Source organism: Zychaea mexicana (assembly GCF_025766255.1).
Source record: "Zychaea mexicana strain RSA 1403 chromosome Unknown BDB00scaffold_11, whole genome shotgun sequence".
NCBI classification, from domain to species: Eukaryota; Fungi; Mucoromycota; class Mucoromycetes; order Mucorales; family Lichtheimiaceae; genus Zychaea; species Zychaea mexicana.
Window position 1 is genome coordinate 222,885 of NW_026516674.1, and position 26,770 is coordinate 249,654.

Genomic DNA, 26,770 nt, shown 5'->3' on the forward strand with positions numbered 1-26,770 from the left:
CCGTGTGGAAGGAAACGACAGACGTGCAAGAGTAATACGCCGTGATGGAGAACGCTTCTTTGACAGGCATATCCTTAAAACGCAAAAGTTTGGAAAAGGATCTGCAATGGTCTGGGGCTGCTTTTTGTCAGCAGGTTTGAGACTACTTGTCATGGTGGCAATATAGATCAAAACGCGTATGTCAACTGTCTGTCGCACCATTTCCTTCCATACCTAGGACAAGTCACTAGAGCCACAGGGCGCGAGTACATTTTCCAAGAAGATAGGACTAGTTGCCATACAGGTAGCTATGATAAAGTGTACAATCAATTATTTCGAGCACAGCTTCGCCTTGTTGATGCAGCTAGTAGCTCATCAGCAACAATCAATGTTATAGCGGGTCGCTGTTCATCATTAATTATTAATGATATGTAACCGTATTTTCTCAAAAGGGATTGACCCTCTTGGCTTGTTAACTATCAACAATGAATTCTTTCTATTATAACAAAGGGCTTTCGCTGTCTTTAATAATATAATGCTTGCAATGGAACACATTAGAGTTTCTATCCAAGGAGGCCTATCTTCCCCGAGCCTGCCTCCAACAGCTAATATATCCCAACCCATACAATTTCATTTACGAATCGATAAGTGAACCTATGTGTATCAATCACCTTTACTTGTTTTTATTCAAAACTAGGATATCAGGTATATACATGCATATAACAGCGATTAAAGATATCGAGCTGTATTAGTCATTGGACAACAACATGTAATGAAAAAGCCATAACAGCCTATCAACTTTTACGTCAACTTCTTTTATCAATGACATTATAGCGAGAAGATGTCAATCGTTCATGTTCCTGCGAAAGCCACATCACTGGTTCCTGCCATGAACATCTTTATTCTTTGGGAACCAATATACCGAGAATGCGCTTAATAGTTCAAAGCTGGGTTGTGATGATGATGATGAGGGCATGATAATAACTGATCTGATGGAGAAACTAGTACATGGTACGAAATCAAAATTGCCGCTATTGGACACTTTTATCAAAAAAATTACACAAAGACAGAACTCTGCAGTTTTCAAAAGGAACTTGCGTTGCTATTCAGATGCCCGAAAACACCGTCAGCGGCGATGCCAGCTATTTAGCCATGTTCACATTGATTTTCAAACTTCATAGAGCTCTACTGTATCGGGTCTTTTCACTAAATAATTTACTTTACATAGCCGATCACATATATACTATTCGCAAGGTCTATTGTACGTTTCGAAACCGTTCGGGCGAGTTCTTGATAGTTTTTTGGACAGCCATGAGGATATCATGCATCATTTCCAGATTCGGGACCTTCAAGCCCTTGGCCTTTGCACGACGCAAAGGCGTGCCAAGGATTACACTAACTTCCATCGGTTGGCCCCGTTCCAAATCAAGAAGCCTATCATTTTAATGTGTTAATACTAATATTTATGACTTGTCACCAACAATATCCCTTGTAAAACTTACATAGAAGGCTAATGAAGTTAATTATGATGATGTATATGTTGGTCAGTAACATGGTACTTTATAAAGGCGGCATTTTAACCACAAAAAAACAAAGTTACTGCTCCATACCTTGTAATCCATTGCAGTGGCACGAGTTCGTTCTAGCATGGTCTCCATTTGTTCTTCGGCATCATATTTATATCCCATAGCATTGGATGACTCGATTAGCTCGTTCATTAACTTCTTTACAGTGGTCATTGCCTCTGGGCTTTTCATGATTTCGGTAGTGTTCATACGAGCGACGGTGCAAACAGGTGAGAATGCACCATTCCAGAACAATTTCTGCCAGCGAACTTGTTCAACATCGTCAACTCTGTTTACTGTACAACCACCTTTACGCAAAAGGTCTACAAATGCATCTATTTGGGTGTCGGAATTGACCGGCGACGGCTTGTAGTTGCCAGCGACCAACGTTTCGTCACCGACCATTTTGATATGACCTGGTGAAGTCTGCGATGTACCGATATATCTGCATGGTGATGATCATGTATTAGTAAAAATCTTGTCCAACACGCATATATATTTTCATTAATTCCTTTCTAATCTCTGGTAGAAATTATACTCGAGATAAACACATACGCAACGATAGATACGATGGGATTGTCGGGGTAGCGTTCCACAATTGGCTCTTCGACACCCAAGCCATTCTGGATCAGAACAACAGTCGTCTTGCCCTTGGTCACGGCAGGGGCAATGATATCCGCCACATCATAAACGTCGGGCAAAGCTTTCATGCATACCATTACATAATCAAAATTTTCCTGAGGAACGGACTTGACGACTATGAAACAACATTCCGCATGACATGAATGACTGCATACTAATGTATATGCTTGCAACGGAAAAGAAAAGAATAAGCACCAACCCTCGTTAGGAACGAACACCTCTCCACCAAACTTTTTTGAGTCGATCTTTAAACCGTCACGAAGCACAGCATCGTAGTTGGAACGACAGACCGTGGTAACATGAGCATTCTTGGATAATCGCCAACTGTAAATGGCACCAATGGCGCCAGTGCCGACTTTGTAATTTGATCAATTTAGCGAATGAGCGGATCACATTCTTACACAAGCATTAAGTCCAGCTACCCAACTATACCTGTGAGAACCCGAACAGGTGGTGCCATGGATTCTGTGCTGTAGTAACGGAAACGTGAGAGGAACAGAGGCTCGGTTCGCTTTTTGCCCTGGATACAGGAAGATCGTACTGCCGGTGATAGGCTCCGATGCATCACACCCGTCATCCGAGAGCTCGGATTCATGACAGGAACAACATTTCTGGCATTATTTGCCACGGAATGCAATCTTAGAGTCGACAAGCGCATCATGATCGATTTATCCAAACGATCCAACTTGTTGGTTACTCAAGAGGAACGTCGGATGAAAAGTCCGTTAAAAGGACTTTCTTTACGATTAAGTTCATTTTTCCCAGGGTGTGTTTCTGGCGATTCAGCAAGTGGAACCTAGAACAAACTCAGAAAGAAATTTTCGATATTGACATTGCATTGATGAGTCACCCCCCGCAACAATCCAATGACAACAACTCCACTGTTTGTAATTCAGTATACATATTTCTAGGATGTCAGCATATAGATGCAATCCGAAAATAAAACTAGACTTTAAAATAGTTAGAAAAAGAAACGGATGTGATTCGATATTCTGTGTAGTGAATGGTATATGGGGAAATAGCAGTGCACTGTATCAAACAAATACGATAAGCCATTCGCAAAATCTCCTTCTTGTCTGCTCGCATTGCAAATGCGCAGCTTTTCTAAAGTAGAAGGTTATGACCTAAGAGTATCAACGAGGATAGATACGGCGAATATTGATGTCTCCCGAAGGATTTCCAGCATGATAGATTTATCGTGCACAGCTGACAGGAACAGCAGCTGAACCTCGGGAAACAACCAACCAGAGAAGGACCCGCCAACTTCATTTCTGAGTATTGAAATTCCATACTTCGCCGTTTCATCGGATTAGTGATATCTTCAAACTTGAGCGTAATATCCTCCAACTTCTTCATGCTCTTAATATGTACGTCAAATCGTCTTCACGGCAAGTAATTATTTCCATTACATTACTATACCTTTTGATACCACGGATAGCTATACTCTCTCTAAATGTGAATGTTTATGCAAACCATGTGAGAGACTCCAATATATATGATATATATTAAAATATGTGCAAATCATGGTTGGATTGGTAGAAAAGGAGGGGTATATCATTATGGGGGACTACAACAAACAAACGTATAGAAATTTTACACTTAAAGACATAATACAAATGTTTGCTCATATAGTATCATCGGCTGATTTTGGACGATGTTCTACTATTTCGATGAGGAGTAATTCGATCAAGTCGGAAGATATACTGATAACACTCGTTTGTTGTATCCGTCATCATACCAAAGACCATCGGGATATCCGTTCGATAAACATAATGGTGGCTCAAGCATTTGATATTGTTCCCGCGAATAACTTGCTCGCGCTCACCCTGTATAAATCGACATATAGATTTAGTTACCCATCTTCATTTTTTGTGGAAGAAAAGTTGTGATGTCAGCATACCGTAAAAATATTTCTTATTTCAATAAAGGATGGTTCGAATGCCATTATATAAGGGTAGCTGAACGCGAATCCTTCTGGTGATCCTTCCCATTCGATCAGAAATTCGGGTCGCACGCGATTTCCTTGGCCGTCGATATAGAATGCGAATTCTAAACACGATGCCTCGCATATTAACACACAGTACATCTTCTTGGCATCTATCGTGGTATTAGAAACATTACCGTCATAGCACACAATATGTTGGGCTTCAGGAGTACGAAACATGGAGATTCGCTTCCTTGTAGGAATCAAATGATCTCGCTCGCGAACTGTAATGAACCTAAGCATAGGATCTTCATGATTGAGAAGAGCTATAACAAAACCATGTATACATAACAAGAGTTTAATAATATGCAGACAGGTACACATAAAGCATTTAAAGTACTCACGTCGAAACATTTTGTTTGAATCGCGCATATCCAGGATGATCACACCGCGAGAAGTTGTCACCAGCATCAAAGATTTGGATAGTTCAATCTCCCAGACTTCACTTGGTACACCGTAGACCGAGAACTGCTTTAATGGCACATCGAGTGGCGATGGCATCTTTCCTGGTGCATCTGCCCTTCTGTTAAGATGCTTTTTGTGATATTCCTCGGGTCGTTGTGCTTCAAATACCGTAATGGTGGTCTGAAGTGTCGATACACGCGGAACACATACGAGATGTCGTTTCAAACATAGTCCGACATGGAAAAATGGCACATGTGTTCTGATTTTGTTGGATCGTGGACGGTCTTTTGGACTGCCGTTCACTACAGACAAAGCGTACTCATAAAGCGTTCGATCGGATAAAGCCAAAAGCTTTTGGGCTGACGGCAGCACAGCAACTTGTGTAACTCGTTCGATTGACAATACTTTTCGAGGTATACTGGATCGCTCCGTGTGGCCAACGTATACGCCATCTTCAGCTGCAAGCACATATTGCCTTCCATCATCTGGTGACAACATTTTGTGTTACTAAGTGCTATTTTTGTAGGCCATAGCCACGAAGAAATAGAAAAACTTACTAAAGGTAACCATGTGATTGATTTTTGTCAGAACAAAAAAGTGGTGTTCCTTAACGGCTGGGATTGGAGCAAATAATGCTCGACGCATGCTATTCAGAAGCTGGACATCACGTATTTTGTCGAACCAAGGTTTTCGTGCAGGTACAGAGGATGAGTAGAGCGTCAGGCTACCAGCGCCTTTTCGTCCCAAGTGTGTGAAAGTGATGGGGAACTGCGACCTTGAGCTGATCAATCCGCCGCCGCCGCCACCGCCACCGCCAGCTGTTCCACCACCGTTTATTGCAGCCGCCACACCTCCAGTGCCACTGTCTGTGGATCCGCGCATGGCCAAATGCGGGCCCATAGTTGCTGCGTTTCCGCTTGGTATGTAGTAATGAGGTAAAACAGCATTGGATCGTCGTCCTTTCCCTGGTTCTGAAATGGAAACTGATAACAGCTCGATAGGAATTGGCTACGACACACATGATATTAAAGTTGGAAAAAGAAACATTCTGCTCAGCCCGGGATATTTCACTTGAATAGATCACAAAAACATTAATCACGAGAGTGCAACCACCACTTTGTCTTACAGGTCGTTGAATTGTATAATGTTGTACAGCATTTTCAATCTTGACTCTGGCGATCGCTAAATAGTGATCAAACAAAAGCACTTGGAACTCGGTAGACTCTAAACTATGTGACTTGCGTAACTTGTCTTCCTTGATGATTTGTCGTTCTTCGTCATTCAGTTTCAAGTCCTATATTGGTAAATCGAGCACAGAGAATGAATAGTTTAGCAGTTTCCTTGGTTTATGGAGGTGTGCCAACTTACAATAACATCTGCTGGATTCTTGAAGCGAAGATGCGCATTAATTCGATACAAATCAAAGCAGTTCTTGGCTCTACCAGTTGTAGAATTCATCCGCGTCAATATACTTTTGATCGCTTCTATGACTTTGGGGATCGTTTCATAGTCCGGGTTATCCGAAGGTGTATGCTTCAGAATTCCCTCAAGTAGCAAGTTGTAACGACCCACTCGTGTGGTTGGCTGAGACAAGTAGCCATTTAATGGCAATTTCCGCGATACTGGGTGTTCTTCTGTTTTCTATTCGGTAGTTCATTGTTATTATTTTCAAGGGAAACACAAAAGGTTTAATGTTACTCAAAGGAAATTATATTGCTTACTGTGGCAAATTCAGCGTACGCACGGTTAATCGCTCGTTCTTGTTCTAGGACATATTTGGCATTGTACTGACTGGCACCATACTCAATAAAAGGATCGAACCTATCAACGAAATCGAGCATTACGTCTCCAATGGTCGATACAATAGAGCTTTCATTCTGTCTGCTTTGAAAGGCACTAAGCATCTGGACGTGTACGTCGTATATTTCCATGATATTAGCAAACGCATCTTGAATGAAGTTTTCGCGGTTTTTTGAATCGGGAATGATATCTTCGGAAATTCTGATCGGTTCAATCCACATCTGTTCTAAGTTGATATAGATAATCCCTTCTTCATTTAGAACGCAAAACTACAAGGCGAATAAGCGTGCGAACTCAATAAGAGAAATCAAATAAACATGCCTCGTTCACATATTCAATGGTTTTGATAAAGTTTTCTTCGGTAAATATGAGCTCGAAGATTGCTTCTTGTCGTTTACATTCGGATTTTGAGACAGAATCGCTGACTTCCCTAGAAACGACATTGACCCATAGTTCGCTAGGTCGCTGATACTGCAGTGTGTTGATTGATAGCGATGATCTCTCCAGTGTTGAGTCGACGCTTTGTTGTCGGCGCTAGTACATAAACATGCAGCAGCGTGCAACAACACCAGGTTAGCTCTTGCTTCTTTTCAAATCTATCTTAATAAAAACAGAAGGCAAGAAAAAAGAGACAGCACTTACACGCTCGGCGATCCGTTTGGGGCAATAGTAACTATAACAGGGCCGATCGTCGTATATACAAGTGGGCGAATAGCAAAATGTCACTTCGGTAAACACACCGTTGGGAAAATCATCTGCAGCACCAGATGCAGCTGCAGCAACAGAATCAGATGGATGGGCCAGACGAAAATCGTAGAAGGCTGCTGCTGCTCTTGCTGCTGTCGATGCCACTGCTGCTGTCGATGCCACTGCTGCTGTCGCAGCAGAGTCACCGATAAAACTACTCCGAGTGCTACTACTAGTACTACTGCTACGGTTACTGTGGCTACTGCCGCTACTGCTCATCGTCATGGTTCCTGGTGAGCCTGTGTCCTGGCTCGTTGACACCAACACTCGGTCGTCGAATTGGTATATCTCAAACGACGAATCAACAAGTTGTCGTTCATAGCTGACGTCGTGAAATAATCGCTGAGCCCCCAAGGCTCGCCCAACACGCACTGCCAGGCTACGGTCTTTCGTAGCGATTATGGCTAGCAGTTTATCCTAGTGGATTTAGTGCGATTCATCGTTATTGAAACATAATACACAAATTGGCATGTTCCTGGATATGAGATTTTACCACTGCTTCATGCCCATCGAAAGCATTTTTGTACTCGATGCCATCCTTGAGACGATCGTTGAGCACGATGCGTTGTCGTAACTCATTGGCCACGTGAGACAGTAAAGCAGCGTAGGCTCCAATGGAAAGGTTTTTATTTGACTGTCGAGAAGTATTGATGGTAGGTCGGGTTAAGGCTGTTGTTGTTGTTGTTAAACTCGACGAGCCATAGTCTGTCATTATTCAAAATCATTATTGATGTGGTTCACTCAGTCGTCAAAGGAAGCCTCTCATATTGATATTTATTTATTTACGTGAGCGCCAGGACAGGTGTCGTAACGGCCTATTGGGGTTAATCCATGGTGGCGGGGGCTCAGGCTCGCTTCTACAATCGTCAACTGAAGGGACTACAGAATCAAAGCATGCTGACTGTCCATGAGGTGGAGGGGATGGCGGTGCCGCTAAGTGACGAGGTCGAAAACTCATAGGGAGCCAACGTTGTTTGTGCACAAAGTTTTGAAAGGTAAAAGTGAAGAACGCAAAAGAAGAAGAGAAAAGAGAGGGAAAGGGTGAAAGAGAAGATATCCTGTTTGCATGTATCTGAGCCTCGCGCGAGAACACACGCAGACACCACACATACACAGAGAGTGTATTATGTTGCCACCCCCTTCTACTTTGTCATGTGCCACCTCTATCAGCTTGAACTGGTGGAGGGACAACTAGTAGTCAAATTGGGCGGGAGAGGGGGGGGAGTATAGCAGTATATACATTTTAGGATCCAACCAAGGCGCAGCAGCAAATAGCACGCTTATTACCACCATTATTTGATTGCCAATGAATAGACCGCATAAAGCAGACAAGACAAGAATGACAGACACAGATTGTTAAAGAGGTCAAGGAGCGGCACAGCCCATCATCTTTGTTTAATCGAAACAAAAAAGCAGAAAAACAGCCAAATCCATATGTACTAGTAGTTGCACTTTTCTTATTGCTCAGCGGCAACAGTGGCATTTCTCTTATCCTCGGCGCGCTGCTTGCGGCGCTCACGAAGGGCCTTGTTCTTAGCACGCAAGACTTCGGCCTGTTCGGACAAGGTCTTAGCTCTCAACTTCTCGGCCTTGGCCTTGTGGATGTATTCCATCAAAACACGCTTGTTCTTGAAACCGTTACCCTTGGACTTGAGGTAAAGGTTGTGGTACAAGTGCTTGTCGATCTTGCCGGCTTCTCTGTACTTGCGCAAGAGACGGCGGAGGACACGCATGCGGCGCATCCAGAGGACCTGGCGAGACATACGGGCGTTGGCAGTACCCTTTCTCTTACCATGGCCCATGTGACGACCAAGGCGCTTAGCAGCGTTGCGCTCACGGACACGGAAACGCGACTGGCTGATCTCGGGCTTACGGATGATCAAACCGTCCTTGACGAGCTTACGGATGTTGGCGCCTTTTTGTTTGTGCAGAAAAAAAAGACAATAGAACAATTGAAAAAAAAATTAAATTTTTTTGCTGTTGACTCAAATTCATTTTTTTCGCTCGTAGTAGGAGCTCCTGATGTTGGTGATGCTCCCAATGGCGCAGCAGCAGCAGAAAATGGGGAGATTTGCAATATTGAGAAAAGAAAAGGAGACATGTTATACTTACGGGAGTTGGCGTTGGAGATCTCGTTGACCTCATTGGGGTCGAGCCAGATCTTTCTCTTGCCGCAGTCGAGAACGGAAGCGGCCAAACGTTTCTGGTTGCGCAGGTTAACCCTATAATACCAAAAAACGAACGGTTTTTCACATGAGTCCTGAATTCCTCATTAAAATTCTTCTTGTCGAACACCATTTTGCCCCGTAATCTTGTCAATAAGTCCAAACATTTCGAGCTGTCATGCAATATAACAAGACCCGTGTGTGTTGCTAAGCAAACGGGTGGCGTGATTTCGACATGAGCAAGAGGTGGGAATTTCAACTCACATAGCGTAAGTACAAAGGACCAAAAGAGGGAGAAAAAAACAGCGCACTGAAGCCAATGATATAAAATATTTTCGCCGTCTGATATAAGCCACTTTGCTGCGAAATTTAGTTTGCTACGGCAACCCAGCTGCGGCAGCGCAAATCACCACTAGCTTTGTCGTTGACTGGGTAACCTGCTTGCTGTATATGTTATCTTGTTTTTTCGGTCTCATACGCGTGATTATAATATTTCATCAAAAGAGGTCTTCAGTGACATCTGATGAAAACTATTATTTCGATTGTAACTGATTATCAACACTGGGGGAGTTACTGCGGCATGTGTAACTGACGGATCACGGATTTAATACAAGAAGCAATATCCTGTGTTGAGCACATGTTTCTTTTCTAGCATTGGAACGACAAGAAAAAGAGTGGAATGATAACGTTGAACTTTATTTAAAAACATCGTCAGTTTTCAGTTGACTATTCAGAGGTTCTAATCGTCTGCTGCGCACGGATCATGCCGGCTTTTTGGAGAAACTGCATGCAAAGTAACACATTATCGAGTTAATTGTGTGACAGTAAACTATAATATTATTTGTAAAAATGCCAAAGCTATCCGATACAATATCAACCGGGACATATATGGATACTTGATATGTGATAATATAATGAAGTCAACTTGGTACGCTGTATGCCACTGGCTAACATCCTGCATCATTTGTATGATATGTGTTTCTTCGGCAAATGATTGACAAGGAGAAGTACGCTTTGTCAGTCCATAATGACTGCGTGCATCTTCGTCTAATATGATGCTTTTAATCTTGGATATCTGTAGACACATGACCAACAATGAAAGAACAAGATCAAATGAAAATTGTTTGAGGTATAGGTGTATATTTCTAATATGAAGAAGGAAGATGATTAAAAAAAATTGAGGTGAATTGTGTACAAGCGAAATGATAATACTAATGATACGAAAGAAGGGAGGGAAAGAGTATGATATTATGCATATTTGCCATTCTCCAAGGCATCGTCATGCCGGCTAATCTCCATGATTGTTTGCTCCAGCCCTTCACTACATTCGCCCATAAACTCCACAGAGTTGCTATCCGTTTCATGAATCTTCACCTTGTAGAGTTTTGCGGACGTTGTTTTTCGAGACGGATGGCGTTGGAAGTGATAATCAAAGTTACACCAAATAAACAATGCTAAATTCTCGGTTGTGCTATAATAATGCAAGCGTTAATGTAAAAGTTCTTAAGTAATAACGGCATAAGTCATTCCATCCAATGTATATCAACACTAGATATATATCCTACCTAGCTCGTTTTCGAAAGAATTCAACGTCGCAATCCTATGTTATTTTGACTTGATGTGAGGTTTTCTTGTTCCTTTGTCCCCGCCCCTGGTAAACAGAATTCTTACCAAGTTTTTATGGTCTAAAACGTCCATAACAGCTAAATTAATACAATCTTTAAGATCGACAATGTTCATGACCATGCCAGTCTCTGGGTTGATTTCTCCCTTGAGGGTAATTTCGACTACATATATGCACCAAGAAAACGTCAATCGTTTCGGTCGGGTGTATGTCTCTCTCTCTCTGTGTGTGTGTGTGCTACTTTAAACAATGCATAATGCACAGTGTACCTTTGTAATTGTGCCCATGGTAATTTGGGTGGTTGCATTTTCCATACAGTTGACTATTTTCTTCGTTGGTTAAGTGTGGTGAATGCAGACGATGGGCAGCTGAAAAAGACGCTGTGCGTGTCAAGTATGTAATAGGTGGCATGAAAATTAGTGTGGAGAAAAACAAAAAAAAGAAGGATCGTGGGAAAACAATCTAAGATCCCCGCACTGCTTTAAAAGACTTGATGATGATGAAGAAAAAAAACTTTATGGTTTTTCAAACCTTACAGACTGTTCTTATGAAAAAAAGAAGTTGCTATGTGTGTGATTGGCGAATGTGTGAGTAAGTGGGTTGTGAGAAAATAAGAGACGGTTGTGTGTGTGTGTGTGTGAAAAGAGAAAGGCAGAAGAGAGAGAGAGAGAGAGAGCGCGCGCGCGCAGAAAGGAAAAGTGGGGAATCACCAGAGCTCTACGGTAGACTGACAAGCTTTATACAAATGGGCTAAATGAGAGAAGGAAAAGAAAAAAAAAGAAAACAGAATTTACAGCCTATAACAGCAGAAGTAAACGTTCTTTGTTAGTTAATAAATTTGCAAATGGACTTGCTAGCAATGGATTACTTACTCGCTGAAAGTATTCAAAGAAATCGTTTCCATACACAATTAAAGAACCAAACAGTGAGATAGCATATAATGGACATGGGTAGTAGAGACAAAGGAACTTACGTGAAGATGAAGAGATTGTTGGTTGCGGCAACAGCGATAGAGTTCTCGTGGGGATGCCAAGATGCGTGTAGTATTTTCTTGTTGAAGTCGAAAGCATCCACATCGTCCCGACGGCCCTTGGCACCGCCATTACGGTTACCTCCCATGGCCAATTTGTTTTTAGCTGATCCAAGTCGCTTGGCCTTGAACGCACTTTTGTCTGCTTGGAGGTTGACTTCTGACTCCGTCTCCCGGTTGTAGATATGTAAATTGTTGCTGTAAGAGCCAGTCATCAGGTTGCTATGGTGACAAAATAGGAAGTCCCATGAATTAAAAACTGGGGTCCATAGCAACAGTAACATAGCAATAATCACATAGTAACATCATCTAAATACCTTCCATCACCGCTAAAGGTGCACTCGAATTTATCAAAAATGCAGTCGTTTTCGTACAAGTCGCACAGCTTGCTCCGCAGGTGATCGTGGATGCTGATGGTTTTGACGGGCTTGTTGTCCATGTTGATGTCCCACAGCTTCAGTGTTAGATAGTCGCGTGAAAGGATGTATCGTCCGTCTCGACTAAACTTGACATCAGATATGGATGAAATAATTTCGGAAAAGAACGAGCGGCTGCTGGGATCTTCCGGTGCCTCAAACACTATTTCATTTTTGATCCGTCACGAAGGCCTGTAAGTCTCAAGTACAACGAAAAATATAGAATATATTTTTATAGCAATATATTTTCCTCTCTGTTATGTATATGTTTACCTTTGGCGCGTTGATCACATAGCGCAGATTCACGCATATCGGCAAGTTTGATTGTACCTTTACTGCTGCTGTACATGAACAAGTTGCACTGCAGAGGATGGAACTCAGCTGCAGTAATCACTTCCGTCAACTCTTCCATATTGGCAGGTTTAATGTCGACAATGTCTACATATGCGCAAAAAGAAACGCAGCTTGAGCCGTAAGCACAAAGAACAAACAGATGTTGAACAGTGGCTAGATGTGTCCATCTTTAAACCAACGTACTGAAGCTCTGGTCAGATATGTCCAAATTCCACAGGTTGATTCGCAGGTCATCAGCCGATATGTACGTTTCACCGTCCGAGTTGACTGAAATCGAATTGATGTGGTAGGCATGCGCTATTTACGACAGAAGCAGCAGCAGCAGCAGGAGCAATCAGTATCCCGATAGTTGCCATTTCTACGAATGACTCTCAGTGTTTTAAGTGTCTAATTACCATTGGCATATATTCTTCTCGGAACGGCAGCAACGATGGTATCGTGAAGGGCAAGTTTCGGAAGTGCCAAAGGCTTCGAAGGTTGATATGCCGTCTTGGTTGGCGCAATTCCCATCGCCAACTGTCCGCTGTCACTCAAGTTGTTTTCCTGCACGATCTTAAGGTTCCGTTCAAACACTTTCCATAGTTTGATGGTTTTGTCTGCGAATGACCACGCACACAGAAAAGAAAAAACGGTTCAGTTGTCAACCTTTGCCTCTTTTCCTTGCAACAGATTGCCAATGTTCTTTACCATTTGTCGATAACAAAAAGTGCGCTGCGTTCGTGCGTCGACACCACTTGATCTTGTTGATCTTTTCCTCAATCTCCAAACTCTTTAAATAGTCAAATTCAGGTTCATGCGACTGAAACTCGGTGTGAAACTTGTATTCGCAACCTTTTTTCTAATTTGTTTAATCAAGCGTTATGAACATCATCCTTATACGTCATAGTACCACCTATCCATGATACAAAAAAAAAGGACTCACGCTTTCGTTGCGCTCAAAAAGAACAACACGGCCGCCTTTGTCTCCAGTTGCAAGGTAGTCGCCAGTATGGTCAAACTCTACAGCTGATATAATATCGGCTGTAAACACACATTCATCAGAAAGTCAGTGTATTAGTATTTCTTTCAATTGAATCATTACATAACTGTCGTCCGCGTTTCTTTTGCTTCAAAACACGGCCAGTTCGAAAGCTAGAGCTCACCCTCTGTAATGTCGTCGGATTCACCCTTGTCACCGAAACATTGGGCAAACTTCCACTTGTTGTCGGCTTCAGTGGCTCCTGCTGTCGCTTGCATAATCACAATGTCGTTGTTACTCGCTAATACAGTTCAATCAAGCGTTTTGGGTTATTTTTCTGTCCGAAATTGGGTGGGATGCTTTCTGTAAAAGTCAAAAGAATGAAGTTGGTTGCAGAGTTTATAACAGACGGACTGTGGAAAGAAAAAGAAGAAAATATGCACGCAGAAAGAAAGTCGTGTGTGTAAAAAAAGGCAAGTGTCCTAATACTTCTTCAGCAGATAGCAGAGGAGGCACACAATAGTGACGTGTCCCAGCACGTCTCATGCGGAGCGCGCATCATTGAAGCCGACACGGTTCCACAAAATAACTTTTAAGGCAAATTCATCTGACCTCTTTAAAGAAAATGCTTGCTGCATGGCTCCATGCAATATCAAATAACAAGGCAAAGCTTTATTTCCTATTCATCTTTGCTATGTTGCCATGACTTTATATACAACCTTGCTTCTTTTTAAGCTGTCAATACGTAGCATAGAGAAATATAAATTTGCTTAACGAGGAATAACATAAAAAACAAGATTTTAGTATGGTATGTAGATAGCCTTGCTAACATTCTGCTTTTATCATGTATTCGATGCTGCATTCCCGTCAACCACTGTTATTGGCATGATGTATAGTACCATTATATACAATGATACATCGGTCATCGTTTCGCGACTAGAAAATAAGTACTAAATGTGTGACCCAGTCTTTCGTCATACACTACGCGATGGCTAACATACAAAACAAGTATAGTGTGCGCCGTCGTAGTCTGCATAATCACAGACTTGTGGCTCGCTTTTTGTCTGTTGGAGCTTACTTGAAAAAAGCAACGTTTTACATATTAAATTCCTGTAAACCGACCAAAGATTATATCTTGACACAAAATTTGCTATTGAAACGAAAGGAGCTGAGACTATGTAATATTCACATTACACATGGATATGGACATGGACCATCAGTGAAGTTTAACGCTTTTGTGCTCAACAGTGGATAATGCACTTTCCTCGCTTCTCTGGGATTAGTTCCTTTAATTCACTCCATTCCGATCATTAAACGGCTTGCGGGGTGGAGATTCAAGGCATAGTCAATGGCCTTTATAAAGACAGTCTATAGATAAATACTGTTTTCAATGTAATATCAACACAATGCCTCGTAGCTACAGCAAGTTTGTTAATGTCATGAAGACCTCGTGGATTAGAATACTAACGTAAGTATTAGGCAGTAAATGGATTAGTGTTGAAGATCCATTGTAAAAAAGCGTATATCGAGAGTTTTTGCTCAAGTATTGGTTACTGCTTATAAGCTTGAGCTATTCAACTGGTTTTATCTAATAAAGCAACCTTCAATGCACATCTAACCAAGCTATATCTGGATCTATATCTCATTCTCAACTCTGACAAGCAATTACTCTGTAATTAAAATGAATAGGTAGAGAGGAAATATGTAGCTTTTTTTACCTGTGCACCCTGCGTTTTTTGGAGGTAGCCTTGCCATCAGTACTAAATATACACATTAAGCTTTGATGTATGATATATCTGACAAAGAGACCTTAATCCCGTGACCCGTTCTCGATACAATCCCAAATGCAGTGGTGAGATCTGTATCTTTCATAAACGCAAGAATGTACATGTATAGCGTAAATCGAACAAATTTTACCTGCTCTGGAGTGATTTTCTGATGTATATAGCTGCTGCTATTGTCATCTCCATCACGGGTTACTGCATTGACAATGTGGTCACATTCTTTGTTAATTTGTTAGCTGGCCTATCCGATTCCTGGTAAATACACAGAACGGGAATTTCTACTTCAGCAACGACAGTACATGATACCTTTGTTAATCTGCTGATACTAGCCTCAAGGAATGTCAAAATTGACCCGCACTTCAACCTCGCAACCACTTTCGACCTTTTGTTGACAGGTCGATTGAAGTTTCATGTTGATTTAGGACCGACGGTGCTCGCTTGAAAAGAGAGTTCAAATGGTCCATACAGTAGTACAAAACGCAACCTCAAATTGTTGCTTCCTATCCAGCTAACCTGAACAGAGCTTTTTGGGTCGCTTCAGCGGCTAATACCCTTTCGTAAATAATCACAAGTACTCCAAAGCACCTTGGCCTAACACCTCAAGATAACGCATTTTTCTCGTATAATATAACGCTGTTTTGTATACTCACTTATTATAACCCAAATACAAGTGGGATTTCGCCGTCATCTTATTGAACATTTTCTTAAAAAAGATCTGTAAAGTATTCGCCACAATCATACAATGAGCACTACTGGGTTAGTTTATCAAGTCGGTGTGCAACTTATACCAGAAGAAAACGGTAAATCCATGGGAAAAAGGTCTTAAAAGTTGCGCCTATAGCTCTACAACAACCGCACACCTGCACCGCCAAATCATAGCGTGGATGTACTTGAAATTTTTCACTTACACAAAATAGCAACGACTTTTGCTACCTCATGTGCATCATAGACACAAGATTTCAGCTTTGCGATTGATTGCCTGCACGCATCAGGATCACCGATAAAGCAAGAGGAGCATGACAATCGTTGCTGCGGAGCATTCGCCGCAGCAACCAAAAAGTTACTGCGGCAGGTCCCTCTCATGATCCCCCTCCCGTGGCATTTGTAAGGCACGCGAAAAACTCCGATTTTCGGATTGGATTGCCATATTTAAAACTGCTAAGAAAACAGACTCTCAACACGGCGCGTTCATAATGACAGCTTTATCCAAAACATTCCTGTCCAAACTCCAGCAATTTGACGTTGAACTCGATGAAGATACCTTCGAATACATCGCAGGCATGCTCAATGATCTTGATTTGACCGACGACGATGTCAACACTGCAATACAGGAGTCAACGGAAGACTTTTTAAAAGACGCGAATATTGCAGCCAGTAAACGAAACCAGTTTTACAAAGCCCTATCGGAAGACTTGGCTTTTTCTACAACCACGCCACTAGCCACCGCCACCGCCACCGTCATAAAGCAGACACAAGATGGGCCTGTAGCACTACCTACTACAGCAGCGAAAAATACCGGAACTCTTGCAGCCAAGGATAGCAACAACGGCGACTACGGTGATACCACGAGCAATAGTGTTACACAGGAAGATGTAAAGTCTTCTGGACGAGCAAGACGTACGCGTGGTGGTCGTAGGAAGCAGCAGCAGCAGCAAGAACCAGATCAGCAGGGCGATGTAGAACCCAACATTGTTGCCACGTCTCAACAGTCTCGGTTCCATACGGAGACCTTGGAAACAAGTAGCGCCGAGATTGATTTGCCTGGCGTCAATATCTCGGTCAACATGAATGATTTGTTGGTGGATGCACACCTCAAACTCAAAGAAGGCATTCGCTATGGTCTAGTTGGTCAAAATGGCGTGGGCAAAACAAGTGAGTTTAATCCTATAACTGCTTAATTTACAATATAAACGGTAAAACAAGCATTTACTAAAAAGCAATCGATTTATAGTGCTGATGAGATGTTTAGCGGATAACATTCTGGTCGGTTTACCGCAAAATATTAACATTCTACATGTCGCCCAGCTCCAAGTTCTTGACGAAACCAAAACTGTGCTAGATGAAGTCATGTCAGCTGATCGCAAAACCATAAATACCCTCCGTGAAGCAAAAGGTAAATGAATGGAACATTACCCCAATAGTGGTAGAATACTTACGCGTGTACATTTACTAGCGCTCCAGGAAGTCCTTGGTGCTGGTGGCAAGCAAAAAGAAGCCACAGCACAGCTAAACTGTGTTGTTTACGATTTAATGGTTGCAAGAAGCCTTGAACGGCTTGATATGGCTACCAAGCTAGCAACAAAGCGCTCAGGAGCCAGAGGCCGTGAAGCCCGACGAGAACAGATTCTTCGGGAAAAGGAGCACGAAGAGCTTACCGCCAAAAACCCTCAAACTGCAGTATCCGCTGAAAATGCCAACAGCATGGTTGCCGAAGTTTTTGAAAAGCTAGAACTCATCGATGTGGGCGCTAATGAAGCCAAAGCGAAGAAGATCTTGCTTGGTATCGGCTTTTCCAAGGATCAGCTCGAATCCCCTGTATCTATCTTTTCTGGCGGTTGGAGAATGAAGATTGCTCTTGCCAAGTCGCTCTTCATGGACCCTGACATTCTTCTACTGGACGAACCTAGTAAATACATGTGAAATTAACTCTTGTTCATGTATACGTCTTTTTGCTAAGTGTTTTATTCCTTTTCCACCGCTAGCCAACCATTTGGATCTACCCGCTATCTTGTGGCTACAAGAGTACCTTATTAACGAAACGGATGGCCAAACAATTGTGATTGTATCCCACGACCGTGCATTCTTGGCCAATGTCACTGACGAAACGATCATTATCCGAGATAAGCAGCTCAAATACCATGGAGGCAGTTATGATGACTGGGAGCGGAATACCGAAGAGCAGCGCACCCGTAAACAGACGTTATTAGACGTAAGCAATTGTATAATTCCAACCTGAAATCGTTATGCAACCTTTCTTTACATCTAATGATTATATCTCTTTTATTTCAGAATCAAGAACGCCGTAAGAAACAGATCATGGCGAGTATACAACATAACCGCCAGCAAGCCAAGTCCACTGGTGACGATAAACGGCATGGCATGATCGCTTCCAGACAAAAGGTGAATAGATTTCTGAACACGTTTAGAACATATAAACAATTCTGCTGATATGAATGCTAAAATCAATCATGTGGTACTATAGAAATTGGAAAGATTAGGCATGGAAAAGACTGAAGACGGAAAGCGTTTCAAGCAAAGTTATCGCGCTGGCTTTCATGACGACATGCGTGAAAAAATTGTTGTCGAGAAGGCGGTCAAGACGGCTGCCATCAAGATCCCTGATCCACCTCCTCTGCGCTACAGTGGTTCCGTGTTTTCGATGCGCAGCGTTACCTTCAAATACCCTGGCACCAAAGAAAAGATGATTGACAATTTCTCCATCGACATTGAACTGGGTTCTCGAACGGTCTTACTGGGCTCCAACGGCAGTGGCAAAACGACGTTATTGAACCTTCTTGTCGGACGATTATCGCCTACATCGGGTGAGGTATACCGTCATCCGTTACTGCGTGTCGGCTATTTTTCACAACACGTTGTGGATGAGCTAGACGAGAATGATACGCCGGTTGAAGCATTGATGAAACTGCAAGAAAACAACAAGAGCGAGCAAGAATGTCGCCAGCATCTGGGCTCGATAGGCATGAGCGGACCCGTAGCGCTTCGACAAATCAAGTTTTTGAGCGGTGGACAACGTAACCGAGTTGCACTAGCGTTCATTTTGTTCCAGGCGCCGCATGTCTTGATCCTTGATGAAATCACCAACCATTTGGATATGGGCACGGTCGAGGCGCTTACCGATGCATTGGCGGGTTATTCAGGTGCCATCGTGGCTGTCAGTCACGACGTCTGGTTCTTGAAACAGTTGATGGAGGAGCAAACTGCTGACGAAGCAGAGGGTGATCCAGCAGACGAAGTAGCAGCGGTCAAGTCGGCCTATTACTTGGTTCAACGTGGAAAACCTATCAAGCGCTGGGAGAAAGGCATCGATGACTACGTCGCCAAGGTTCTCAAGACGGTCCGCAAATCATCATAAATGTTTCACCTACTTTTTTTTTTGAGCAATTGAAATATAAAAATTTGCCGAGACTTCCAATGTCTTGGACTCATCTCCCTCTCTCTCTCTCTCTTCCACTTTGTCTTTCTTTTCTTCTTGCTTGACTCTTTATTAACCTTCAAAGACATCTTCTACATTTGCCATGGATCCCGGTCAGTCACATTTCGAGAAACTGAAAACAGTGCCACATTTGATCGACGAAGACCCTTCTATCATCACGCCGTCGTCGCAAAAACGGTATATGGACATGCCATGGAAAGACTTTGCCGCCATGATGCAAAAAAACAAGGAAGCCGCAGAAAAGTACGAAAAGTACCAGAAGCGAAAGGACGATAACACAACAGACAGTGCCACCGACAAGTCAATATCTTCATCACCAGCCGGTACACCAGCAGTAGAAGAAGGCGAGAACGAAGGCGCTTGGGACAGCGAGACGGGATATCAAGATGAAGATCATGCGCCACTGCGCGGGCAACAAAAACAACCATAAACTATAACTTTTTTTCTTGTTGCAAAAGTATGGTACACTGTGTAGTATAGATATTAATATATGATTATTTTTCTACGAATATGTCTCCATAAAGTTCCCTGGAACAAGTCCTCGCGTATGAGTCAAACGCTTGTCGCTATGAACAATCTGAGCATCCCACCATCCGTCTCTCTTCTTTTCAATGACTGCCAATATGTCATTCTTAGTAAATGTAATTTCGGACTCAATCTATGTAGTAGTATATAGTTTAGTCTTTCTCTCCCTCTCATTGGTCACACAAAACATCTGCATTTTATGTGTTCACCTTTGCGTCATAGCTCCATTGTGCTTTCACTAAATAACAAACAACACGCTTGTCAGTCCACGTTACGATAGACAATGCGATAAAATGAATACTATTTTACCATATTCAAGCACCGGTGTCCCGTCCTCCAACACTAGTTTTGACGATATGGTGTTAAAGCGATGGTTGTCTATGGGCCCGGCCGATGAAGCATAAGAATGATCAGGAAAAGATATGCTCTGCGGCGACGTTTGCGCCGAATTCGTAGGCGACCTTTTCTCTTCCTTCTTTTGCCCCAGAATCCCTAATGAAAAGCGTGGTTTTCCACCAGTATCGACATCCGTTTTTTTCTTCAGGAAGGGAAATACAGCATAATGCTTGTTTTTCTTTTTTCCTTTACGAGGAGCCGTCTGTGCTTCGTCTTGCTCTAGAAAGCCCATGTTGCGAGGACTAGTGATAGTACCTGCAGTGGTAGGGGCTGTTGGAGATATCCGACTATCGAGATCGGCTGCAGGAGATGGATATCCTCGCAATTTCGTCGGCGATGTTGTCGTTGGTATTGCAGTAGTAATAGTGGTGTTGTGGTTCTTTGTGGGTAAATGTTGATTAGTTGCATTAAGTGTTGTTGCAGTCGTTGGTCGTTCAATTACAGGTTCGTGCGGATAGGGGATAGTGGCAGGTGATCGTTGGAAGGTTGCTAAATGGTAATCGTCGATATCTAGAGTTTCTTGGTTACTATTGGCAAATTGCTGGCTTGCTTCAGATTACACAAAATGGTATACCTTTATCGAGCGGTGGTTGGATCTGAGGAGCATATACGTTGTTCTATCAAGTTCGATGCACATTTTATACTTCACTCTCACATATACATTAGGCATGTACATTCTTACCTCGTTGTTGGACTTTGTTGTTGCTGTTGTTTCTGGTGGAAGGGAAGGAAGTGCTTTTTCTTGGAGCTTATGATCAGTTGTTGTTCTAGGTGCAAAAATACAAACGTGATTAGTCTAGTTTTAAAACTTGCATGATTTTACTCCCTCTTGTACCGACGTTTCTGCTTCAGTCTTTTCTTCAGTCGGCCGCTTGGGAGAATATGATGGATCATGCTCACGCTGAAAAAAACATTGACGCAGAGATAAGGAGATATATTTGGATCATTAGTACAGCAGTCGATCAAATATGCACTGTGGTAGGATTGAAAAAAGAAAAAAGAGATGATCTCCTTTTTTTACCATGCTTTCCGATGTTTGTGGCCTTGAAGATGGCAGTTTCCGCAGTTGATCATTTACAGATCGAAGCTCTTCATCTTTCACTGGTATATTGATCTCGCGAACCGTGCGAGGGGTTGGTGGAGCCGTTGACTCGGGTACTTCGTCAAAATTGTGGTGACATGTGTATTTTGGTATATCTGGGTGGTACAATTAGGATCGAAATGAAACACTATCCAAGAATAAGAAACACTCTCTTTACCAACCTGGTACTATGGAACCTGTTCCTTTTGCTTGAATAAACGAATAGATGTCCGCGGCGATGTCTAGATTGTCCAGTGCACCTCGTATACGATCACAAGACTACGTCCATTCCATATACATATTGACTTTAATCTCTATTGTCCACTCTCCGTCTCTTACGTCTTGATTGATCGTTCTATCTTCTTTTTTGGTTATTATACCTGGTCATCGATCGTATAAACGTTGGATATCATATTTGCATACCTAAAGGAAAACCAACAACATTCAGCTTGAATAACGTGTTTGTAATACATGTTCGAAGCAGATTACCACTTACGCAAGTAAGGTCCCACTTAAATAATTCAAACGTTTTTCTTCCAGTTCTTGGAATGTGTTACACGACTCTTTCCATTCATCTACCCAGTGCTTTGTGACGGACTCTAGAATTCCCACCGATAACTTGTATTCATGGTCTATAAATGAACAATAGCATAGAGAATTTGGGATGAGTGGCATGTACATCACACAAGGCACATGTTACATTACCTACTGTCGCCGTCTTCTGCTTGATCTAGAACACGAGAGATAGAAAAATAGAGAATGTCGTCAGCATATAGTATGATGTGTTCCCTTAGTACTAGAACCAGAACTACTACTCCTTGGTAGGAGCAAGGGGAGACGCAAAAAGAAAGAAAAAAGAGGGCGGGCTGCTTGCGAGAGAGTGCAGAAATCCCATTACATACCTGCATCAACTCGTCTCCTTGTCGATCTCCTGCGTAATTCTTCAAGTTATTGCACTCATCCAAGTATGCTTGACGCGCCTGTATTTAATTGTTGTTTTAGTTATATGTAGAATATCAAAGATCAATTGTTGAATTACACGTCGTACACATTAAAACCGCAGCTAAATCTTAGCGACTACTAGTACGACCACCACCACCTTATCTCCACTTGAGAACGATCGCTGCCAGCCACCTTGGCATCCCCTAATAGTAATAGACATACTTACCCGCTTAACGTTCTCCATATGCATATATCGCAAGTTTTGTACCTTGTCGATTTCAGCCATTGTCTATCATAAACATTTAGTATCGAGTCAGAAAAGTTTTAGATTAATACGATGCCAAGACCACCAAAAGTGGCCCGCACTCCCTTTACAAATCCTTCATCACCCGTTCTCCCCGTCCAACCCCCTTCCCCCTTTATGCAAGCTGATATGGGTCTAAGATTCTCTTTACCGATTTGCGCACAGCTTTTTGCTCCCTGATAAACGCAGATAATGGAGTTTCCAAGAGATGATGTATTTGTTGTGCAAGATCAATGTGTGCACGAGCAGCTGCTTCGGTTGCTGTCGGTATACTCTGCAGTGTATCTGCAAATGTGCTGGATGCTTCTTCGCTTTCAGATAACCGTATTTGCGATAACTTTAATAACCGTTCGCCATAGTCCTGCTCGATTTGTGCTCTGCAATTATGTATTGAAACAAAGAGAAAAGAAACACATGAGATTCTATACTACTACCCTCTTCTCTTCACAACGGCTAGTTAGGGTTATAAACCTTTTCTCAAACACTTTCAGAATCGTTTCACACGTTCGTTTGGATTTTAGTAGTCGCTCAAGAATGTTGTTAAGGGCGGTATTGTCATTAGCCTAAAATAACGAAAGGAAAGAGGTTGGTGAGCAACTGCATGTCTTGGTTTCTCGGCTTTTTTGCTGGTAGTTGCCAAGGTGGTGAATAGCGTGTGGCGTAAAAAAATAGTTTGAAGATTTTTGTACCCAAAAGTGATCGGCCATGCGAGGCGGCATAAAGTTGGGAGGTGGTGCTAGTGAAATGGTTGCCATGGTTGCGTATTAAAAGCTGAGCGTTGTGTGTGCGGCAAAGCTCTGGTGGTGTTGGTGGTGATTGATAACAGAGGATAGCGACAGTTTGTTTCAACAGTTTGTGGGGGTGGAGAAGCTAAAAAAAGAGTGATAATAATGAAAATACACAAAAATCAGAAAAGAGAAAAGCTTAATGCGAGCGCCCGTTGGTGCGGCAGAATGTGGAGAACGCTATTGCCCTCTCTCTCTTCGCATGTGACGTGTTGTGAGGCAACAAAGAGGAAAAAGGGTAGCACACTGATATACATTATGGGCTTAAATATATGAAAAGGATACCAGACATGATGTATCTTTTCTTCATACAGTACACAGCGCGCGCAACCAACAGTTTATTGATAAGAAAAATTCATTTAACAACATTGTAAGCTAACAACAAATAACTAATGTAGGACCCGGAACGATCTGCAAGCGAGTATACTTTCCACAAGCAGTCTTAAATGAGTCCCTTTAACAATTATTTTTCGAGGTTGAATGGCCTTTGCTGAGCAAAAAACGTGTTTGCATAAGAACTATTGTTTTTTTCAAAAATGAAAAAGAAACGCTAGTCCCCCAAATCATGATTGCTCACTGAATGACAATGGCTAACCTCGTTAAGATGTAAAAGAAAAGCTTTTTTTTTCTTCCCGCTTTGCTTGGTTATCATAGGCAAAACGCGTGTTCGAGTCTCCGACGCACAAACACTAAACGACTTCTTGTGTAACCCACTTATGCTGTCATGACAACCACCTTTTCCTTGGCAAACCGAGACTTTTGCAGATCCTCTTATGAATGTGTAAGGAAGGCTTCTATTAATTTTGGGTCTCATATATGACGTCGTATGGCTTTATGCACAGCACGAGCCCCAGATGGAGCCGTCGTCGCGAACTACATATATACAGATTAGACTCGAGTACTACTGCTACACCCTAACAAAACTAAGCTACCATTTAACTTATATGACCTAATTGAGCATACAATAAGAATTGTTCATTTTAAAGATCCAAGCCCAAGACCTCCATGAACGTTTGTTCCAGATTTGATAGTCTTACGGGAAATACACTCTTCTGTTGCTCTTTTAGAAAAGCGATTGCCTAAGTTGATAGCATCACGTAATTTAACTTGGTTTTCATCAGCACAAACAGCTTCAATATGCAGCTTTATCGTTGTGTTGGAATCAATAACAGATGTTTGAGCAGCGCTAGACAATCCTCCATCACTGGTCAGGCTCGATTTCCCCTTTCATTTGTACATGTTATGCGTTTAGTAAAAAGTAAAGAAGGCAAAACAGAGATTTTGGACAGTAAGGATCAATTCTTCAATTCTTGCTAGTGGAAATTTGTCTTTTTCCGTTTTCGAATTTAATTTTTTATGAGACACAAAAACGTAGCGAATTATCAGCTTTGGGAACCAGAACGGGTGTTGAACACCATGGACTTGAACATTCGACGATAACTCCTTTTTCTTTCATTTTTTTGACTTCTGCAGCAATAGCAGCTTTTTCAGCTAGTGATCGTCGTGGAGCAGGCGTAAAAACAGGTGCGGCATTGCCTGTGTTGATATAATGCATGATTGGTACACTTGTTTGTTTTGGTGATTGGTTGTACAAATCGGGATGTTGTAGTATAATTGTTGAATTGGTACCGGTATTGTTATTAATAAATCCGTCGTCGTCATTTCTGTTGTTGCCGTTGCACGGTTGCTGTTCGCCACTCTGATATCTTTTTTCTGGATCAAGGTTCTGGTGTCAGGATCCAAGAAAGTACCTAATCCTACAAGCCAATCCATACCAAGGATTAATTTGATGTTTTGTTGTGGGACTACGCGCAATTTGGTTGGATATTGTTGATCATTCATTTCAAAGGTGTGTGGTATTCCACATTTCATAAAATCAATTCCCATACATCGCTCTCATAATAATATCATCATATCTCATAGCAAACAATAATAAATAAATAAATAATAATCGGTTGCTATGTTCCTGGATCTACTACAAACAATAATCATCCATAAAGAAATAACAAATACAGTTCAAATAATATCTTTATTCTTGAATCAATAATAATAATAATAATAATAAAGGGTACTCTCCCCAAAAGTCCCGTACAAACAAACACATATACAATCCAATAATAATACCAATATCAATTTTGAGAACAATCCACGATTGTATCTATAATAACAAACAACTACCATTTCATTCGGAATATTGTGATAAAAAAACATATATAAACAACTACTTTAGAAATCATTATAAAGAACAGATTATATTTTTCTTTCATCAAATAAAACACCTAAATCGATTCTCACAAGACTTATACTTGTTCTCTTTTTATCGTTCTTTTCAATACTTATTCTTTTACTGCTTTCTCTATTTAAATCCTACCTATTCCACAAGGTGACAAAAAGTTGTTTGGTTGACAAGGCTTTAGATTTATTGCCGTACTGAATAAACATATTTGATGCAGGTGCAGCTGATAGTTGCGATTGTTGAACTGTTGCCTCGTCGGTTGTCGATACTTCTGAACCTGTGTCAATTAATTCTGATACAATCACATCATCAAGTTTGGCATTTACTGTAAAACGCAAAGAATTTTGATTTTTATCGTCAATTTGTAAAGATTGTTTAGTTGGAATTGCTTCAGGTTGTTGACTGTTTTGAGATAAATATTGGAATATTCGTGATTCGAATGTATCGTGATCATCTGTTGTGTCTATGCTGTTACCTGTGCTGTTGTTGTCGATGCCTTCTTTACTAGATCCTCTCACTACTGATACTGATGCTTGGTGAGTTACTTGTTGTTCATTGTTGTTTCTTTTATTTTTGTTGTCTTTAATCTGTTTGCTTGTGGCCAAATTTACCACAGCCATGACAGTTCCCATTGAACTTTTCCTGCTGCCATTATTATTATTGTTTTTGTTACTGCCGTTGTCATAGTTGCCTCCTCGTCTAAATTTCTTCCCATTTTGTTGTTCACGCTGAAAATTACTATCGAAGTCCATAGGGGTTGCTGTATCTGTTGTTGTTGGTGCTGTTGTTGATGGTGGATGCATGGCTGGTGGAGTTGAAAAAGGAAGTTTTGGGATACCGTGATGAAACAGGATTAATATGTGCTGTGGCGTTG

General features: G+C 41.8%; 9 protein-coding genes across 9 annotated transcripts; 2 read left to right on the plus strand and 7 right to left on the minus strand.

Annotated features, from left to right (window-relative positions):
- Positions 1 to 1,085: 1,085 nt before the first annotated feature.
- BDB00DRAFT_926227 (ketopantoate reductase PanE/ApbA C terminal-domain-containing protein) lies at positions 1,086 to 3,136 on the minus strand (the record flags this gene model as incomplete). Its single annotated transcript, XM_053128836.1, has 6 exons — positions 2,619 to 3,136; positions 2,100 to 2,541; positions 1,590 to 1,989; positions 1,482 to 1,489; positions 1,245 to 1,413; positions 1,086 to 1,121 (listed from the first exon to the last, which is right to left on the minus strand). The coding sequence occupies exons 1-6, from the start codon at positions 2,845 to 2,847 to the stop codon at positions 1,086 to 1,088; spliced, it is 1,284 nt and encodes a 427-aa protein (XP_052983253.1). The 5' UTR covers positions 2,848 to 3,136.
- A 684-nt stretch (positions 3,137 to 3,820) lies between these two features.
- On the minus strand, positions 3,821 to 8,080 carry BDB00DRAFT_868829 (uncharacterized protein; the record flags this gene model as incomplete). Its single annotated transcript, XM_053126513.1, has 12 exons — positions 3,821 to 4,012; positions 4,087 to 4,235; positions 4,308 to 4,436; positions 4,515 to 5,060; positions 5,133 to 5,583; positions 5,702 to 5,869; positions 5,944 to 6,216; positions 6,297 to 6,596; positions 6,706 to 6,909; positions 7,018 to 7,539; positions 7,616 to 7,827; positions 7,909 to 8,080. 12 exons carry the CDS (start codon positions 8,078 to 8,080, stop codon positions 3,821 to 3,823), a joined length of 3,318 nt encoding a protein of 1,105 aa, XP_052983254.1.
- A 499-nt stretch (positions 8,081 to 8,579) lies between these two features.
- Positions 8,580 to 9,420, minus strand: BDB00DRAFT_868830 (60S ribosomal protein L19-B; the record flags this gene model as incomplete). The annotated part of the gene is made up of 3 exons (XM_053126514.1): positions 8,580 to 9,037; positions 9,235 to 9,344; positions 9,416 to 9,420. 3 exons carry the CDS (start codon positions 9,418 to 9,420, stop codon positions 8,580 to 8,582), a joined length of 573 nt encoding a protein of 190 aa, XP_052983255.1.
- A 758-nt stretch (positions 9,421 to 10,178) lies between these two features.
- BDB00DRAFT_806311 (uncharacterized protein) lies at positions 10,179 to 11,351 on the minus strand. Its single transcript, XM_053122257.1, has 4 exons — positions 11,181 to 11,351; positions 10,959 to 11,074; positions 10,853 to 10,887; positions 10,179 to 10,758 (listed from the first exon to the last, which is right to left on the minus strand). Exons 1-4 carry the CDS (start codon positions 11,320 to 11,322, stop codon positions 10,536 to 10,538), a joined length of 516 nt encoding a protein of 171 aa, XP_052983256.1. The 5' UTR covers positions 11,323 to 11,351; the 3' UTR covers positions 10,179 to 10,535.
- Positions 11,352 to 11,471: 120 nt separating this feature from the next.
- On the minus strand, positions 11,472 to 14,192 carry BDB00DRAFT_806322 (WD40-repeat-containing domain protein). The gene is made up of 10 exons (XM_053122258.1): positions 13,854 to 14,192; positions 13,634 to 13,731; positions 13,399 to 13,549; positions 13,107 to 13,307; positions 12,895 to 13,008; positions 12,631 to 12,795; positions 12,259 to 12,520; positions 11,885 to 12,163; positions 11,806 to 11,808; positions 11,472 to 11,708 (listed from the first exon to the last, which is right to left on the minus strand). The coding sequence occupies exons 1-10, from the start codon at positions 13,945 to 13,947 to the stop codon at positions 11,702 to 11,704; spliced, it is 1,374 nt and encodes a 457-aa protein (XP_052983257.1). The 5' UTR covers positions 13,948 to 14,192; the 3' UTR covers positions 11,472 to 11,701.
- A 2,434-nt stretch (positions 14,193 to 16,626) lies between these two features.
- Positions 16,627 to 19,599, plus strand: BDB00DRAFT_806324 (P-loop containing nucleoside triphosphate hydrolase protein). The gene is made up of 6 exons (XM_053122259.1): positions 16,627 to 17,325; positions 17,405 to 17,566; positions 17,627 to 18,079; positions 18,156 to 18,382; positions 18,463 to 18,573; positions 18,656 to 19,599. The coding sequence occupies exons 1-6, from the start codon at positions 16,647 to 16,649 to the stop codon at positions 19,544 to 19,546; spliced, it is 2,523 nt and encodes an 840-aa protein (XP_052983258.1). The 5' UTR covers positions 16,627 to 16,646; the 3' UTR covers positions 19,547 to 19,599.
- BDB00DRAFT_806327 (uncharacterized protein) lies at positions 19,600 to 20,484 on the plus strand. The gene has a single exon (XM_053122260.1). The coding sequence runs from the start codon at positions 19,710 to 19,712 to the stop codon at positions 20,055 to 20,057; it is 348 nt and encodes a 115-aa protein (XP_052983259.1). The 5' UTR covers positions 19,600 to 19,709; the 3' UTR covers positions 20,058 to 20,484.
- Positions 20,130 to 23,630, minus strand: BDB00DRAFT_785100 (uncharacterized protein; the record flags this gene model as incomplete). The annotated part of the gene is made up of 16 exons (XM_053120517.1): positions 20,130 to 20,285; positions 20,362 to 20,390; positions 20,462 to 20,494; positions 20,741 to 21,037; positions 21,123 to 21,165; positions 21,231 to 21,344; positions 21,570 to 21,745; positions 21,812 to 21,908; positions 22,010 to 22,052; positions 22,126 to 22,261; positions 22,335 to 22,359; positions 22,532 to 22,609; positions 22,798 to 22,860; positions 23,027 to 23,252; positions 23,347 to 23,438; positions 23,565 to 23,630. 16 exons carry the CDS (start codon positions 23,628 to 23,630, stop codon positions 20,130 to 20,132), a joined length of 1,674 nt encoding a protein of 557 aa, XP_052983260.1.
- A 2,397-nt stretch (positions 23,631 to 26,027) lies between these two features.
- On the minus strand, positions 26,028 to 26,699 carry BDB00DRAFT_868835 (uncharacterized protein; the record flags this gene model as incomplete). Its single annotated transcript, XM_053126515.1, has 1 exon — positions 26,028 to 26,699. One exon carries the CDS (start codon positions 26,697 to 26,699, stop codon positions 26,028 to 26,030), a length of 672 nt encoding a protein of 223 aa, XP_052983261.1.
- Positions 26,700 to 26,770: the final 71 nt, after the last annotated feature.

Bases quoted from the DNA above. Each gene is read 5' to 3' on its own strand.
- BDB00DRAFT_806311 (XM_053122257.1), bottom strand. From the start codon at position 11,322: ATGCCACCTATTACATACTTGACACGCACAGCGTCTTTTTCAGCTGCC. The intron at 11,075-11,180 runs GTACACTGTGCA...GCATATATGTAG, and splicing joins CCATGGGCACAATTACAAAG to TCGAAATTACCCTCAAGGGA. The intron at 10,888-10,958 runs GTAAGAATTCTG...AAAATAACATAG, and splicing joins TTTTAGACCATAAAAACTTG to GATTGCGACGTTGAATTCTT.
- BDB00DRAFT_806322 (XM_053122258.1), bottom strand. From the start codon at position 13,947: ATGCAAGCGACAGCAGGAGCCACTGAAGCCGACAACAAGTGGAAGTTT. The intron at 13,732-13,853 runs GTGAGCTCTAGC...GTGTGTTTACAG, and splicing joins ATCCGACGACATTACAGAGG to CCGATATTATATCAGCTGTA. The intron at 13,308-13,398 runs GTAAAGAACATT...GGTCATTCGCAG, and splicing joins CTTTTTGTTATCGACAAATG to ACAAAACCATCAAACTATGG.
- BDB00DRAFT_806324 (XM_053122259.1), top strand. From the start codon at position 16,647: ATGACAGCTTTATCCAAAACATTCCTGTCCAAACTCCAGCAATTTGAC. The intron at 17,567-17,626 runs GTAAATGAATGG...TACATTTACTAG, and splicing joins TACCCTCCGTGAAGCAAAAG to CGCTCCAGGAAGTCCTTGGT. The intron at 18,383-18,462 runs GTAAGCAATTGT...CTTTTATTTCAG, and splicing joins GTAAACAGACGTTATTAGAC to AATCAAGAACGCCGTAAGAA.
- BDB00DRAFT_806327 (XM_053122260.1), top strand. From the start codon at position 19,710: ATGGATCCCGGTCAGTCACATTTCGAGAAACTGAAAACAGTGCCACAT.